General features: G+C 38.9%; 1 protein-coding gene across 9 annotated transcripts in view; it reads left to right on the top strand.

The window, feature by feature from the left end:
• Nucleotides 1-15,205, top strand: part of Nckap5 (NCK associated protein 5) — a 969,537-nt gene that overhangs the window by 250,537 nt on the left and 703,795 nt on the right. The window contains exon 1 of one of the 9 annotated variants that reach the window (XM_058580476.1): nucleotides 8,910-14,488. The exons of the other annotated variants lie outside the window; for them this stretch is intronic. Coding sequence (XP_058436459.1) covers nucleotides 14,459-14,488 — 30 coding nt within the window. The 5' untranslated portion in view covers nucleotides 8,910-14,458. Of the gene's footprint in view, nucleotides 1-8,909; nucleotides 14,489-15,205 lie in introns of those variants that run through there. 9 annotated transcript variants of the gene reach the window in all.

The raw sequence follows: 15,205 nt of genomic DNA, 5'->3' as shown, positions 1-15,205 counted from the left end.
AGGACACTTGCCATTGGATTTGGGATCTACCAGATAGTACAGGATGATCTCATCTTAGAATCATAACTTAATATCATCCTCAATGACATTCCTTCTAAATAAGGTCACACTAACAAATTCCAGGAGTTAAGACATGGGCATGTCATTTAGAGGGCCACCATTCAACCTACAACAATTACAGACCCATATCATTAAATTTCAGGCATTTCTCCTGTGACTACCAGAAGTCATATTTTGAGAGACTGACAATCATAATCACCAGTATTCCAAACTATTTTATGTGTAAATCTCTAAAAGAAAAGGATAATAAATGCAAAGTGGAAAAAAATGTATGGAGTATATGGAGTGGGGAGGTGGGGGAAGGTGGAAAGTATTAGAATACTTAGAACCAAGAATAATTTTAAAATATTTAAGAATACTGGGTAAGGAAGATTGAGATTAAAAATGGAAAATCTTTTGTTTGCCAAAAATATGTTTTTGCAGACATATAGCATTACAGACCTGCTTTATATATTTACATAGCAATTTAATAGGAGCCAAAAATGTGGTCAATATCAATGGAACTTTTCTGTTTTAAATTGGCATGACTTTATGTGTAAACTGACCAGTTTTCACAGTTACTTAAGTATATTTAAATTGGGAGAACTACTGAGACCCCTGAGGTCCCCCCTTTTTCATTAATTTTAATACACAAAAGTCTATCTGTACTGTGCTATGTAGTCAGAAATGGAGACCACACCAGTGACTTGAAAATGTGATGAATGAATCATGTTATTCCTCTTGCACACATTTCTCAATGTTATTTAAGGTTTCACACTGTCTCTTTTAATAATCGGCTAAAGGTGTTCTTATTGGAAGGGAGAATTTCTCCCCAGTGGAAACATCAGGAGGGAGTAGGAACCTCATATGAAATGCCTCCCAAAAAACATCCTCAAGTAGGTTCCCAGTTTGAATCTCTGCCTGTCAATAGGCAGACTCTTAAGACTCTTGTCTCCATAAATGCTCCAACTACCCCGTTCCAGCTCTGCAATGATAACTATTTTGTTTGGTTTTATTAAATCTTAGGGTCACCAAGTCATTCTTCATCAGGATTATGAATACCCTAGAGCTTTTATGGCCACCAGAGCCTTCCATAATCAAATTTGTTCTTTCTCGACCAAAGACACCATCCCTCTTGCTGCCCCAGGTGCCTCACTTGCCTCCTCCTCTGCTGAGCCTTCTGAAAGCATTTGTTACAAAGCTGTAAGAAGCAGAACCTCAGGAGGCTAGCTCAGAGGAAGATTGGGGGTTCAGCTCCCTCTAAAGGGCAGTGCACCTCCCCAAAAATGAACCAACCACTGGGGAGCCTCAGCCCAGCATTTGTCTGGATGTGGATACCTCTTTGTGTCCTGTATCTGTTTGTTTATCTCTATATGGCTCCTCCTTCCACAGAGTTTTCTTTTTTCTTTTTTTTCCCCCATTGCTTTCTAAAGGTAGCCTCTCCACCGTTATCTGTGACGTCACTTCATTAGTTCATGCACCAATGTGTTTTCTACTAACTCTCACCCACATTCCCACTCTCTGTTTGCCAGTGCCTTTTATTGGCTGAATTTGAGGCAGGTGTTCAAAACTCATCCAGTCATCTCAGCTGAAGGGTGCTGTGTTCTCACCTGCTTCAGGAAGTGGTTAACTTGGGTTGCCTCCTCTCTCCATTCTGCCTTTCATAAACTCTCCTGGGTTTTGTTTTCAATCACCCATAAATCTTTCTTCGAAGACATCAATCTTGATGTATCACACATTTTGCCACTTTTGAAATTTTAGTATTTGCTCTTTTTCATGCTTTCCAAGTAAGAAAAAAAAAAGCATTTGTTAAAAATGGATACCTTTTCTTCTTCTGATGCACATAAAATGATTGAAAAGTAGATTCACACTGCTGGTATTGACCATTGCTATCATCAGATTATTATTTTGTGTTGAGATGATTTAGCAAATTCAACAAAACACCCTCCTTTTGAAATATTAAAATGCATCAAAGCAAGGTTTTCTTTTTTTATGTATCAGGATGCCAGATTTCTACCAAATATCACACTATATCTCATAGTGGGAGTTTCTTTTTGGTTTCAGTTTATTGTACAGAAAATTCAGTTGTGATGTCACTAAAGAAGATATTTGTCAATTCCTTGCTCTTATGTAGAAACCCCAGGGCAGAATACTTTTCAGAAAGAACTCCATACTTTAGTGCCCTATCTCTGTGGTGAGCAATCCCCAGTGCTGGCAGATTCGGCACCACCCCAGAGCCCTTCTGAACTAAAGTTTTTCTCGTAAGGTCACACTAAGTGGGGGACTCCTCTCTGATATAGGACTTTGCAGAAGATTTTTCCCAAAATCAACCCTTCCCATTACTGCTGGCAGAAATTGGGTAGAACTCACCTCCTTGGGCTTAGATCTCCTGGTCTGACAATCTCCTGAGAGGAATCAGATACAAAACTTATCAACCATAAGGCCTGTGCTAGCCCATGCAGTGCCTTCATGCAAATTAGATAAAGCCCTTATTATCTAGATTAGAAAATGACTGTAATGCGTAGCTGTATATTAAAACAGATGGTACCACTCCCTGCTAGAAAACTGTCATAATAAATATAAAAAGCTCCTGTACTTACACTGGGACACTGTGGGTCTATAGGCTGTCACATACTACCCAGCAGCTGTGGAGCACTTCATTAGTTCATGCACCAATGTGTTTTCTATAAGTACATTTTGAGAATGAGGATAGCAGAGACAACAAGAATACCAGAGTAGTCAATGGATACCAAGATGAGTAAGAAAAAACAGAACGAAAAACAAAGGTAGTTTCACAATTTCACTAAATTCCCATTGAATTATATAGAGAAGGTAGGTAACAAAAAGGCTATCTTTTCAAAAGTTTTCAGATCTGTTGGAACACATTGTTCTTCTATTGTAAACACTTGCAGTTAAATGGACAGATGATGTCAAAAATCAAAAGACCCAAGAAGGATTCATTTAGATTGGTTTCTTTAGGGCTGGGTAAATGACCATAAACAAAGAGAGCTTTTCTATTATGGGAGTAATACTTCCTCCTCCTCCCCCTCCTGCTCCTCCCCCTCCTGCTCCTCCCCCTCCTCCTCCCCCCCTCCTCCTCCCCCCTCCTCCTCCTCTTCCCCCTCCTCCCCCTCCTCCTCCTCCTCCTCCTCCTCCTCCTCCTTCTTTTTTGAATAGGGATACAATTTTGATTTTGTTGTATTATGCTGTGGCATATTAGAAGAAAAGTGAGACCTGATATGGTTTATTCAAGCTGGGTGTAGTTATTGGTGATGTAAAATGTGAGGGCCTATCTTTGTTTCCTTACAGAAGTTGCTTTCTGCATTTAGTATTCATGGCATTTGTCTAAAAGTGATTTCCTGGCTCTCTTTCATGGTAGGGACACTCAGAGAAAATGGCAAAGCCAAATTTCAAGCTAAGCCTGACTACTACAAACTGCATCCCTCCTGTTATGATTGCTGCTCCACAGACTCAAATAGTGATAATGGCAAAGACATACCTGGGTTATGGGTTCAGTCAGTAGTGTCCCCTAAAAATTCATATGTTGAAGTCCTAATCCTCAGTATCTCAATGATCTTTTTTACAGACAGTCTTTATACTGGTAATCAAGTTAAAATAAAGTATGAGGGTGAATCCTAATCTAATATGGCTTATGTCCTCATGAAATGAAGAACTTAAACATAGAAACGCACATGAAGAACAAGTTAAGATTAAAGGCAGACCACGGTGATACCTTTAGAAGCCAAGGAATACCAAAGTTTGCCAATCAAGCCTCCAGAATCTAAGCATAAGCCCTACCTCATTGTTCTCAGGAGGAACCAGTCTTGTAGAAATCTCAATCTAGAACTTGAAACTTCCAGAACTGAGTCAATAAATTTCTGTTGAAGCCACTCAGTTTGTGGCACTCCATTAGGACAGCCCTAGCAAACCAACACACTGTATGTCGTAGCTTGTGGGGTTAGAAGTCAAAGATAAATATCGTTGAATTCCATGCTTGGTGTTTTAATGTGATACAAAAGCATTTGGTAGCACTGTGAGTTTTGACAAAGGAAAGGATCATTGTGGGGTATGTGATTCTTGTTTGGTGGAATCCAGCTGGGGTCAGCTTGGCTGGAGCACGGAGGCTGGGTTGGTAAATTAAATTTAAAAAGCCCTTGCAACCGCTTTATTCAGTTAGCTTAATTTTCGCTTTATGCTTACAATTTTGCTTAAACATTTTATTTGAATGGAAAAAGTTCATTGAACTTCACCTTGATTAAACTCCAAGCAGAGGTTTTATGGCACTCCTCGGCTTTCCAACTTTGTAGGCTACATATTTTGGGGATTTTTACGTATCTTGGTGATAGAGTTCCTCCTCCATGTTATTCTCACCGTTGATGGGTGGTGAAATTGAAAGAGAGAAAATGCGAGGAAGATTGGGAGAGATGTTTGCAAAAATGGTATGTTGGTTGGAGGGATAATTTATCTTTGGTATGTATGTAACAATTGAGGAAAACAGGAGACATTTGGGTAAAAATAGGCTAATTTTCCTGAAAATTATTACAAACTACTATATAAAGGTCTGATAATGCTAAGAATTTTTTTAAAATATTTGAATATAGAACTTAAATAATAACTAGAAGGGCAGTCTTTCTCCTACGTATTAACCACGAAACCAAGTGATAATCAATACCATTTGTTGTGAAAGTCTTATTTGATCTGCTCTATTCTGACCCAGGCCAGCCATGAATATTCTTTCAGGCAAATATTCATCCCTAGGCATTCTCGGTGAGCAGCAGCATGCTCCTTATAATGTTGAAGAAACTTTCTGTATCTAGAAAGTTATGGATGACACTGAATTTGTCACGTAATTCCTGTAGCTCATCTGTGCCTCACAGATGGAGAGGGCCCAGGGGAGAAGCTGGCAGGCTGCCCTCCTGGTTCCCCTCTGGGGTCCCTCTTTAACCCTATAGAAAACTTTCACATTTGAGTCTGAGCTATTTAATAAATGCTTTTCCTATCTGGACTAACGTTTCATAAGTCATTAGCTGGTCTCTCACAGTTGATGAGGATGAGGATGATGATGGCGGCAGCAGCAATCCTGATAGAAATGAACATTCAGTGACTATTATTGGCAGGCGTACTGCTAATGTCTGGTTTTTAAATACTTTCTTCATATCTTTTAATATTTCAAGGGAAATGATGAGAATGTTCAATTGTTTTATTTCAAAACCAGGTGAACAAAACTGCCTTTTCAATATTTTCTGTCCACTGAGGTCTACCAGACTCCGAGTTGTACATTTTTCACAGTGACTTAAAGCTTTGATCCTATCTCCCTGAGTCTGCCATTGAGACCAAAGATGTTTACTTTAGTCTGACTTTCTAATGATTTCTTTGATGAATTGGGTTGTCTTTCCCCATATTGGACCTAATTCTCTTCCATGTATTTTGAGGTTTATCTAATAAAGTGGTACATGGGGTTTCTGTAAAGAAACTGGGCACATAGCTCAGTTGTCACACACAAAGGTTCAATCCCTAGCAACACACACACACACACACACACAATAAATAAATAAATAAATAAATAAATAAATAAAAATAAAGTTTCACTATTGATTGACTAATCTATTTGTAAGATTTGGATAATAATTTCCAAAATCCTGCTGAAGGGTTTTAATATCTCTTATCCACTTTGTCACATAAAAACACTTTTGAATAAATGCTACAATAGTGACTTTTGTCTTTACAATTTTATATGCATCATGTTCCTGCTGGTTCTAGGTATATCAGCCTGCAGTGCCCTCTACCCACTGTTTTAGTCAGATATTTTTGTTGCTATGATTAAAAACCCTGGAAAGAACAATGTAGAGGAGGAGAAGTTTATTTGGGGCTCTTGTTTTCAGATTCTTGGTTTATGGATGGACAACTGCATTGAGCCCAAGGTGAAGCAGAACATCTGGAAGGGCATGGCAGAGGAGGGAAGCTCAGGACATGAAAATCAGGAAGCAGAAAGATTCCTCACTCACCAGGGACAAAATATAAACCCCAAAGGCATGCCCCTAGTGACCCACTTCTCCTGCCTACAGTTCCCACTCAGTTAATCTGTTCAAGTAGATTAATGCACTGATTAGGTTAAGACTCTTATAACCCAATCACCTCACCTCTAAACCTTCTTGCATTGTCTCACACATGAACTTTTGGGGGGGGGCACCTTATATCTAAAACATACTACCACCATTGGCACCTACTTTATCCAACTAAAGCATATCCATACTTGGTTCTTATGTGGGACAGTATATCTCCTCAGAGAGTTTCCCTGAACTTCTACATCTTAGTGGAGGGATTTTGTTATTGGAGGGATGGTGTTCCCATAAATTTGGCCTCTGATCTCACTATTTCATAACTGGATATTAACTATCTAAATACTTCCAAAGAATGTTTCAAAGGAAAAAGACTACTTTTTACTTCATTAGAACCTAATATACTCTCTGACTTCCAGAAGTCCAGACAGAATATTTGTTGAAAGGGTGAATTAATAATGCATGTCTTCATCCTCATATTGACCAATTAGTGTCACTACTTATGTGAATCACCCATTGTGCAGGGAGCTCCTCTAAGAGGCAGTACTCTGTCTAATTGCTCTGTGCTCTGAGGAGCCAGTAAAGGGTATGAAGCAATTGGTGAATGAAGGAATAAACAAATGGGACCAAGATCACTGATAAGAACCTCTCACATCATCTTCTATTATGGCAACTTTGCAGTCACAGCCCAGAAGGAAAGAGAAGCTCTTATACCAGTTTTCTCCTTGATTTCTCCTTATTACTAAGTGACTTCAGACAAAACATAGCAATTTTCCTTCTCCATGCCTATAGCCCATAGGTTCTTGGTGGTCCTTTGCTTCATAGATAGGAGGATGACTTAGAGAACAAAAAGACCTTCGTGGCAAGAAGGGTAAAGTCATCATCATTTATTATTTCCTATTTATTTTGTAGGCTGGGCTAGACAGAACTCCTGACACAGGTATAGAAGTAATATTTACATAAACATTGTAACCTGTAGCTTTATTTTGTGTAACAATCTAATGCTGTACTAACTCAGTATGAAAGATGAATATAATTGATGTGGCTATAAACAGCACCAGTTCCCTGGATATTCCAGATCCATTTTATAGAGTTGAAACATGCTTGCTTTTTGTTTGTAATTAAAACTGCAAGAATTTTTTATTAAGTATTGCTCACACTTCAGTGGTTCTCTGAATATTTCTAGGGCCTCTGGTGATGACTGCTAGGCAGGTGCAGATGAACATGAAATAATGTGCATATATAAGCACATTTTTGATAACTGAAAGCTTTCGTGTGCTCAACTGAAGTTCAAACAACTTGGAACAAAGAGGCAGAACCAACAACTTTTCAAAATGCTGCAGGATGTAGGATCTTTGACAAGGTCAAACTGAGTTTATTACTCAAGGGCTCAGTGGTTTCTACTCAAATCTCTAATAAAATAAGCATAATGTCTAATTCCTCTCTGAAACGCTATGGTCCACTTATTCACATCTCTGATATAACATCCCAAAGTCTCATTTCCAAAAAGAACTGTTTGGCTTGAATGTGAGACTGTCAGATCAGTCAGTAGCTCTGGAGTCGGCCAACCAGCCCTGGTATTTGCCTAATTAGACAGATAATCTGATTTCTGTACGGAGGTGACTTTAGACTAGTTCTCTGCTGAGAACGTTTCTGATCAAATCAGATTTCAAATCAAATTTGGCCAGTTAAGGGTCAGTTTTAGGCCCTTTTGCCTTCTAAGAGTGCTATTTTACAAAAACCTTATAATTTAACCCTAGGTAATGATCCCTTTATATTCTTGGAACACTGTAGTAAGCTAGATTCTCCCAATGCTGAATTAAATTGTCTTATCTGTACTTGAGTGTGATGGGTCTTTGGGATGTATAGTTAAGAGTTTAGGAGAAAAGATATTATCTCTGGACTTATAAATGTATATAAAAGCTAAAATTAATTTATTAGATTTTAAGCTTCCTAAGGGAGGGAAGCTATGTCTTTATTCATTCATTGACAGACAATTGAGGTGTTTCTGCCTTGTTCTAGGTTCTGCAACTTTGAAAAAAAAAATTTAAAAATGCAAATGTAGTCATAGTCATTGTCTTTTGGGTGTTCACCATTTACTGGGAATATAGAAACAGACACATCATTACACTTTTTTAGTGGTCTAATCTCTGAGATATGCACTTTGTATAATGGCAACATAACTAATCAGAATGCATGTATATGCATTAGGGTGGGGCAAGTTTTGCGGGTAGAAAAGTCAATATCAGTGAGTCCATGGGGGTGGGGTAAGAAAGCCCAACTGGCAAAAGGAAGCACAGGTTGCTCTGTATCCTATAGCCTTAATGAAGGTTCATAATTCATTCTAATTGGGGCTGGTGAGTTAGGTAAGGGGCAGAGAGACCCATCAGCACCTTTAGAGACCAAGATGAGGGCCTTTCTTAGGGACCCAATGTTTTAGAGATGACAACAACAGATTTAGAGAATAAGGGGTTTGAGTACAGGAGAGAGGAAGCAAGATCCTCCAAGTTAAACATGGGGCCATTAGGGGTCAGGGAAAGAAGAGTAGGTTCAGTGGAAAGTGGAGACATTTCACTCTTGACAGGTCATGTCCATGGGTCTGATTCAAGTTTGACTTGTTCATGGGTCACTCAAGTCAACATGTCTAATATATAGTTAGATATGCTAAGTCTGAGTAGCAAGGTAGATGCTTGGACTGAAGATTTAGATTTGGGAGTCCTCAGGAGGAAGATGATGAGAGAGACAGAGAACTCTTTAGGAAAGGTACAAGTGAGAATAACATGGGGGGGGGGGCTGAGGGTAGGGATATCCAGACCATCAACAAAAGAAGGATTTATAGATATAGCTAGGCATTCTTGGTACCCAACACAATGCTGGGTGCTATAAAATCCTCAATAAATAAAAATGAATGTTATCTATAAATAAATTCTGAATACATAAATGAAAGTAAAATTTACAATTAGGAGAATAAGTTCTAAGGCAATGGTTCTCACCCTGAAAGGCCTGTATATGTCATCAATGATCAACCCCCATTCCCCAGAGGGCTGCCCTAATTTGTCTGGGGTGTGGCATACTTATAGACAAGACGAATGTGCACACATACATGTGCACACTCACACACGTGTGCATGCACGTGTGTGTTTTCGATTTTGCAAGTGTTTCTGATTTGTGGCAGGGTTAAGACAATCCACTCTGGAGGAAATAAGAGGCAGATGGGAAGGGTGATGGGATATGGAAATCCTGTTTAGGAAAATGGGGACATAGCCAGGAAAAAAACAAAAAAATGTCACTTTAGAAAAGGGAGGAAATGGATATTTAATATTTTAATTATTTAATTAAATAAGAGAGTGGACAAAGATCATGGATGGCCTGAGGGTATTAGCTATGAGGAACTGGATTAAAGGAGGAACCAGTATGGACATGGTCCCCCAGGGGCTTTGGTTGTATGTTTGTAGCATTGTGTGTCCCCTCTGGTCTGCACATCTTTGGGACATGACACAGGAAAGCCAAGGAGCCATTCATATTGCGGATGCTCAGAACATTCCCAGAGGCTGATAATTTCCCGTCCTAAAATAGAAGCCCTGGGACCCAATCTTTCCCCTCTTACGGCTCAAAGGAGACCAAGCATGGACTTGTTCTGTGCAGCAGATGCAGACGCTGGCAGCAGCAGGCCCGCAGAGGCAGAGGCACAGCCAGCTTGGCAGGAATTGCCCACAGGACTCAACCTAATTTCTTTTCACGAATTTTTGTTTGTTTGTTTGGATAGGTGAGTGTTACCAACCGAAGGTTTCCTGCCCTTCTTAGTTGGGAGTGTATGTTGGGGGTAATATGGAAGACTACTTCAGTGCAAAGGGTTTGATGGAGATGCTTCAAGCATTATCTAAAGAGGGTACATTCTTGTTAACAGGTTGCTGGATGTCCTGGAAACCCTACTGTGGACTTACTTTCAATTTCAGGATCCTATTGATGAAGAAACAGGTCACTAGATGGTCACTCTGAAAGCAGAAGAATTTGTGTATGAAAATAATTTAGTTCATGGCTCAACACTTGGTGTTCTCTGACAAGTGAGAGGGGGAAAGGAAGAGCCCACAGACCTGTGTCCACCTGAATGTGTGAACAAGCACAGGACCACACTTTCTAACTATCTTAACTATCACAGAAACACTATGACACAGGGTTAGAAATATGTGGATCACTAAGGGCAGCTAATTATCAGCTTTGGATGTTAGAACCTGCTTCCAGACTATGATAAAGAGCAGAACACTGTGTTTGTGCTATCTGTCTGTGTTGAGTCTCTAATAAATACCTGAGCATTTAGGAACTTCCTTCTAATATGTTCTGTCTCAGGTTAATCATTATCCCTTGCCTGGGACTAACTGGGGTAACTATGTACCTGGCATCTCTTCCTTGACTTCTGGGGTATGACCAAGTGGAAGAATCAGTCTGAGAAGACACAAAACATTTGGGTGGTCTTAAGACACATAGGTCTCCCAAGACTGGGACTCTCTGCAGAGAGACAGGGTGGGCTTTATAAATAGCTGATACAGGCACAGGGCTACCTTCCTCGGAAATCTTAGGATACATTACTCTTACATGTGCCTAGAAGCTGTGAATGATTATTCTGCTAGTTCCTTCATAAACAATGACATAAGCTTAAGCACCAGACCTTCACTCCTCCATTCATCATTCACTTGATATTTTGGGGGTATCTACTGTATGTATGGCCTTTGGTTAGGCACTAAGGATAAAATAGTGAGCTAAAATGTCGTTAGCTTGTTCTCATGGAGTTGGTACACTACTGAGAATGAGGTGGTGGGTAAGGAGACAGATATAAATCAGATATTATGTTAGTTAATGTATAATTAGAAACTGATGCAAGTCTCCTAAGGAGGGGGGAATTCTTTTCCATGAGAGATGACATACCCTAGGGAAACTGTAAAGAATTCCTTGAGGAAGTCTGGAGCTGTTATGTAAAGTATAAAAAAGGATGCAGAAAGAGGAATTGGCATGTGCAAAGGTCCTGCGATGGGAAGAATTGTGAAAATCTGAGAGGATTTTGTTGAGAGTTAGGGGAGGACAAAGGAGTGGGGCAAGAGAGAGAGAGGTAGGGACCTGAGTGTCATATTGAAACCGATGAGATGATGATATTGATTACTAAAGAGGAGGTAAGTGACATGAAATTCTGAGTTGGAAAACATCATTCTGACTACTATGTGGTACAGATTAAGAAGAGGATACAATACATTTGAGAATAATGGTTAATTAGCTATTATAGAAATCTAGGCAAGAGATAAGAATAGTTAAGACTAGCATGGTAATGAGGAAGATACAGAGAGGGGTATAGTTCCCAAGATATATAGGGATAAAATTGGTGATGATGTTAATTGGATTTGAGATTGATTACTCCTCCTACTTCTTGGTCCTGTTTAACTGTATGAATAGTATCTTATTGATAGAGAACTAGTAGAAGAGAAGACAAGGCTTGTTGTTGCTTTGGCATTGGTGTGTGGTGCAAATCATGAGTTTCATTTTGAGTGTGTTAAACCTGAGTACCTTTTGGAGACCTTAGAATACAAGGATCCTAGAAGGAGCTGACAGGACAGCTGGAGGACTTTTCTTTTGTAGCTCACCAACACTGGGCCCCTGAAGGTAAGCTACAGACTCATACAAGGGACATGGTGGTCTGCCCTATAAGAGTCTGTTTTGTTTTCCTGGAACTAGAGGATGACAAAGTGTTGCATCTGAATCCATATGCCTACCCCTAACCAGTTTATGGTGCCAGTGTTTGCCATGATTTTTGGAGCTATATGGTGCAACGGAAGAAATCTGGTGAGATATAATACCTTTCCATTTGTACTCTGCTAAAACTGGCTATGCGATTTGGCCATTGCAATGTCTCTAAGTCAACATTTCTTCCTATGTGACAGAAGCAGTCTATAGGGGTCTTTCTGGCTCTGTTGTTCAGCAATTTTAATTTCAAATTTCCATCTTCACTAATACATTTAGAGAAGAGAGATAAATATATTTCTAGATATAGGGAGCAGTGCTTGGTCATTTCAAAATCTCACATTTGATTTACTTACCTAACAGGGCCTGAAATCACACTCTGCTTCCTTGATCATCCCTTAATCAGACTATTTATCATGCCTGCAGTTTTTATAGCGGATATTAGAAATGTCTCTTCTTTAGTTTTGACTTAGATTCATGGGCCACAGCAACATGTGGTAGGTAGTTCATTGCAAAGATCTGGTGGTCCAGCATCTTGACTGGGAGAAGAAAGTACCAAAATTGATTGGAGATGTCTGCCATGGGCAATGGAGATGGAGTGGTAGTTCTATAAGTGCCATGCTCTCTCATCCTCACTCTGAGATCTGCTGTGTTTTCACTGCTTATGTGTGAGTACTATCTGGTGTTGAAAACAAGTAATTTCAGGATTGCACTTTCACAACCATGTATCAGTGTTGAAAATTTCCACTCTTTGTGTGTGTGTTGTGTGTGTGAGAGTGTGTGTGTGCGTGTGTGTGTGTGTGTGTATTGTGTTCTAAAGTCATTCTCACAATTTGGAGGAGGATGACAGAAAAAGTTTAACTATATGTCTAGTTAATTTTGTGTAGTGGTCACCATTATTTAGCACTTCTTATAGAATATGTAGAATGTCTACTTTTGTGTTTTAAAGTAGATAATCTAATGGACATAAATCTATCTTTCTTTGTAGTTTGAGGATCATGCAGAAACTCAGGGTTCATCTTCTAAACTAGTGATTCTCAGATGTTATATATATCTCACCTAGGGATCTTCTTAAAACCAAGAACCCTGGATATTAACCCTAGGGACTCTGATTTTGTCCTGATCTTGATGAGGCCTGAGATACTGATAAGATGCTCTTCTGGGACCACACGTAGAACAGAAAAGGTCCAAATAGCACTCATCATTGCACAGAGACAAGGATGGAGTTAGATAAATGAAAAATCTCAATGGTTGGTATGAAGGCCATATCCTAAAACTACTTACTATGGAAAAATGATACAATTCCCTAATGTTTGATGGAAATTTTATTTTTATAACATTGACTTCTTTTTCCTAAAAGTAGACTGCAGAAAAATAATACTGGTCATCTGAGATCTTCGGTTCATGGCAATCCCAACAATAAAGATTCATTGAAATACTAGAACACTCAATATATGTCACAAAATACAGTAACATAATTGTAAGTAAATTTTAACTGTAAATTAAAATTTAACTGTAAATCAAAATCAAAACTGTAAAATTTTCTTTTAATATAATAATTGTTTTCCCACAAAAAATGATACTTGCTCACTATAAGATATCCAGACAACATAGAAATGCATAAAGTAAAAAGTGAAGAATACCCCCCCTCAGACCTCAAATTTAATAACACCATGATTCAGAACTGTTTGGTATGTGACCTTTCAGATTTTTTAATGTGCTTGCATAAATCTTGTTTGTGTATGAACATAAATATACAAATAAATATTTTAGAGGGAAAAAACAAATAGATGGTTGGTTTTTTTTTTCCTTTCTAAAAAGATAAATTTGATTTTAGGTCTCAAAGATGAGATTAAAATTTAAACATTCTTTCCTCTCTCTTCCTCCCACTGCATTTCTGCACATCATTTTTTCACAGACATAGTATAATATTATGCACATGTTTCCAAATAGGTACATGTATCCATTTGCTTGCTTGACTTTCAGTTGTGTTGGTCTGATTCCCTTCATCTGACTCTGAATCCCAATTTTAACTATTTTATATCACAAGATATCTTGCACAGGGATGGCTATGAGATCTTTGGTGAACATATTTTTATGCATTTTACCACACTTTGAAGCGTCCTAACATTACACTGGATTGTTTTGTTTGTTTAGATTTGGATGATATAATGATGTTTTCTTGTTTATTCTACAAGTGTTTATTGAGTACGTACTATGCCAGGCAATGGGTACCTACCTGTACCAGGTACTAGGAATATAAAAGTAAATACATAAGAAGGCCATGGTTCCCATGCACATCAAATGACAATCCAAGGAAAGATAAGGGTGTGAGGGTGTTTTATTATAATTTTACTATATTTTTAACCTAGAGAGATGGGACTAGTATTTTGTGGGTTTTTAAGAGAAACAAGAAAATCTTGATGACTTTCGTCCCTTCACTTGGCATAAAAGGATGAGGCCATCTCTAGCCCTGAGACTTCTTCCCGGCCTTGGATAGCTTCCAGTTTGCACACATCTGGAGCTCAGATGCAGGGTGGGGTGATCCAGAAAAATCATTCCTTCTCTGAGGATGATTCAAAGGACATGCAAGGGCAAGACTAAGAGAAGATTATTATTTCGAATCCAGAGAGATGCGCACATCAAGATTTACAGGAAACACGGTGAGTTTTATTAATTTATTTGTTAGGGCAATGAAGTGTGAAATGATGCTTTTCGACCAATGCAGAGTTGAAATATGAATTCATGCAGCAAATTCAAGGAAGGATATACGTAAACCCTATTTTGCATGAGGCGCCATTGGTGTCTTTTGTAAATAGAGTTCTATTGTTACCTGTAGACTACCATTTTTGACTATCACTCTTGGTAGCATGGTTATATTATCTGGATATTGAGAGCACCAGGATTTAGCTTTCTGTGGCATGAGTTACTTTACTATTAGAGTTTCTTATAAAGCTTGTTTAATGAAATAATTAGAAACAAATTGCTCACATCCGCATTGGTAGAATAAGCTCCTTAACAAATCACTACTCCACAGTCATTCCAAGATTGGGCTTCTGGAAAAATACCCTTATAGAATTTTATCAGAGAGAATGAAGACCATATAGGTTTTAAATTTAATACTTGATAATCTTCTGATGGTGGCTGAGCTGCACTTAATGAGCTTAGCCTCTCTGCAATTAAGATGTTCTGAATTGGGATGAAACAGAATGGGGAAAGGTTTCCTTCTTTCCATTTAATTTCCTAGGTGGCAGATGCTGCATTCCCTCTGATGCCCTTTCCCTGGTTGTGAAATGCACGGCTGCTGCTGGACCTGCTAGACCTGGGAAGGAGGGTGGTGGGTTAATTGTACTTGCCACTTTCTGGCCCCACACCCACCT

The sequence above is a fragment of the Marmota monax genome, unplaced genomic scaffold (assembly GCF_021218885.2).
Source record: "Marmota monax isolate L192 unplaced genomic scaffold, Marmota_monax_Labrador192_F-V1.1 WCK01_AAM20220418_F8-fsc00154, whole genome shotgun sequence".
Classification (NCBI taxonomy): Eukaryota; Metazoa; Chordata; class Mammalia; order Rodentia; family Sciuridae; genus Marmota; species Marmota monax.
This window is presented reverse-complemented; position numbering and strand designations above follow the sequence as displayed.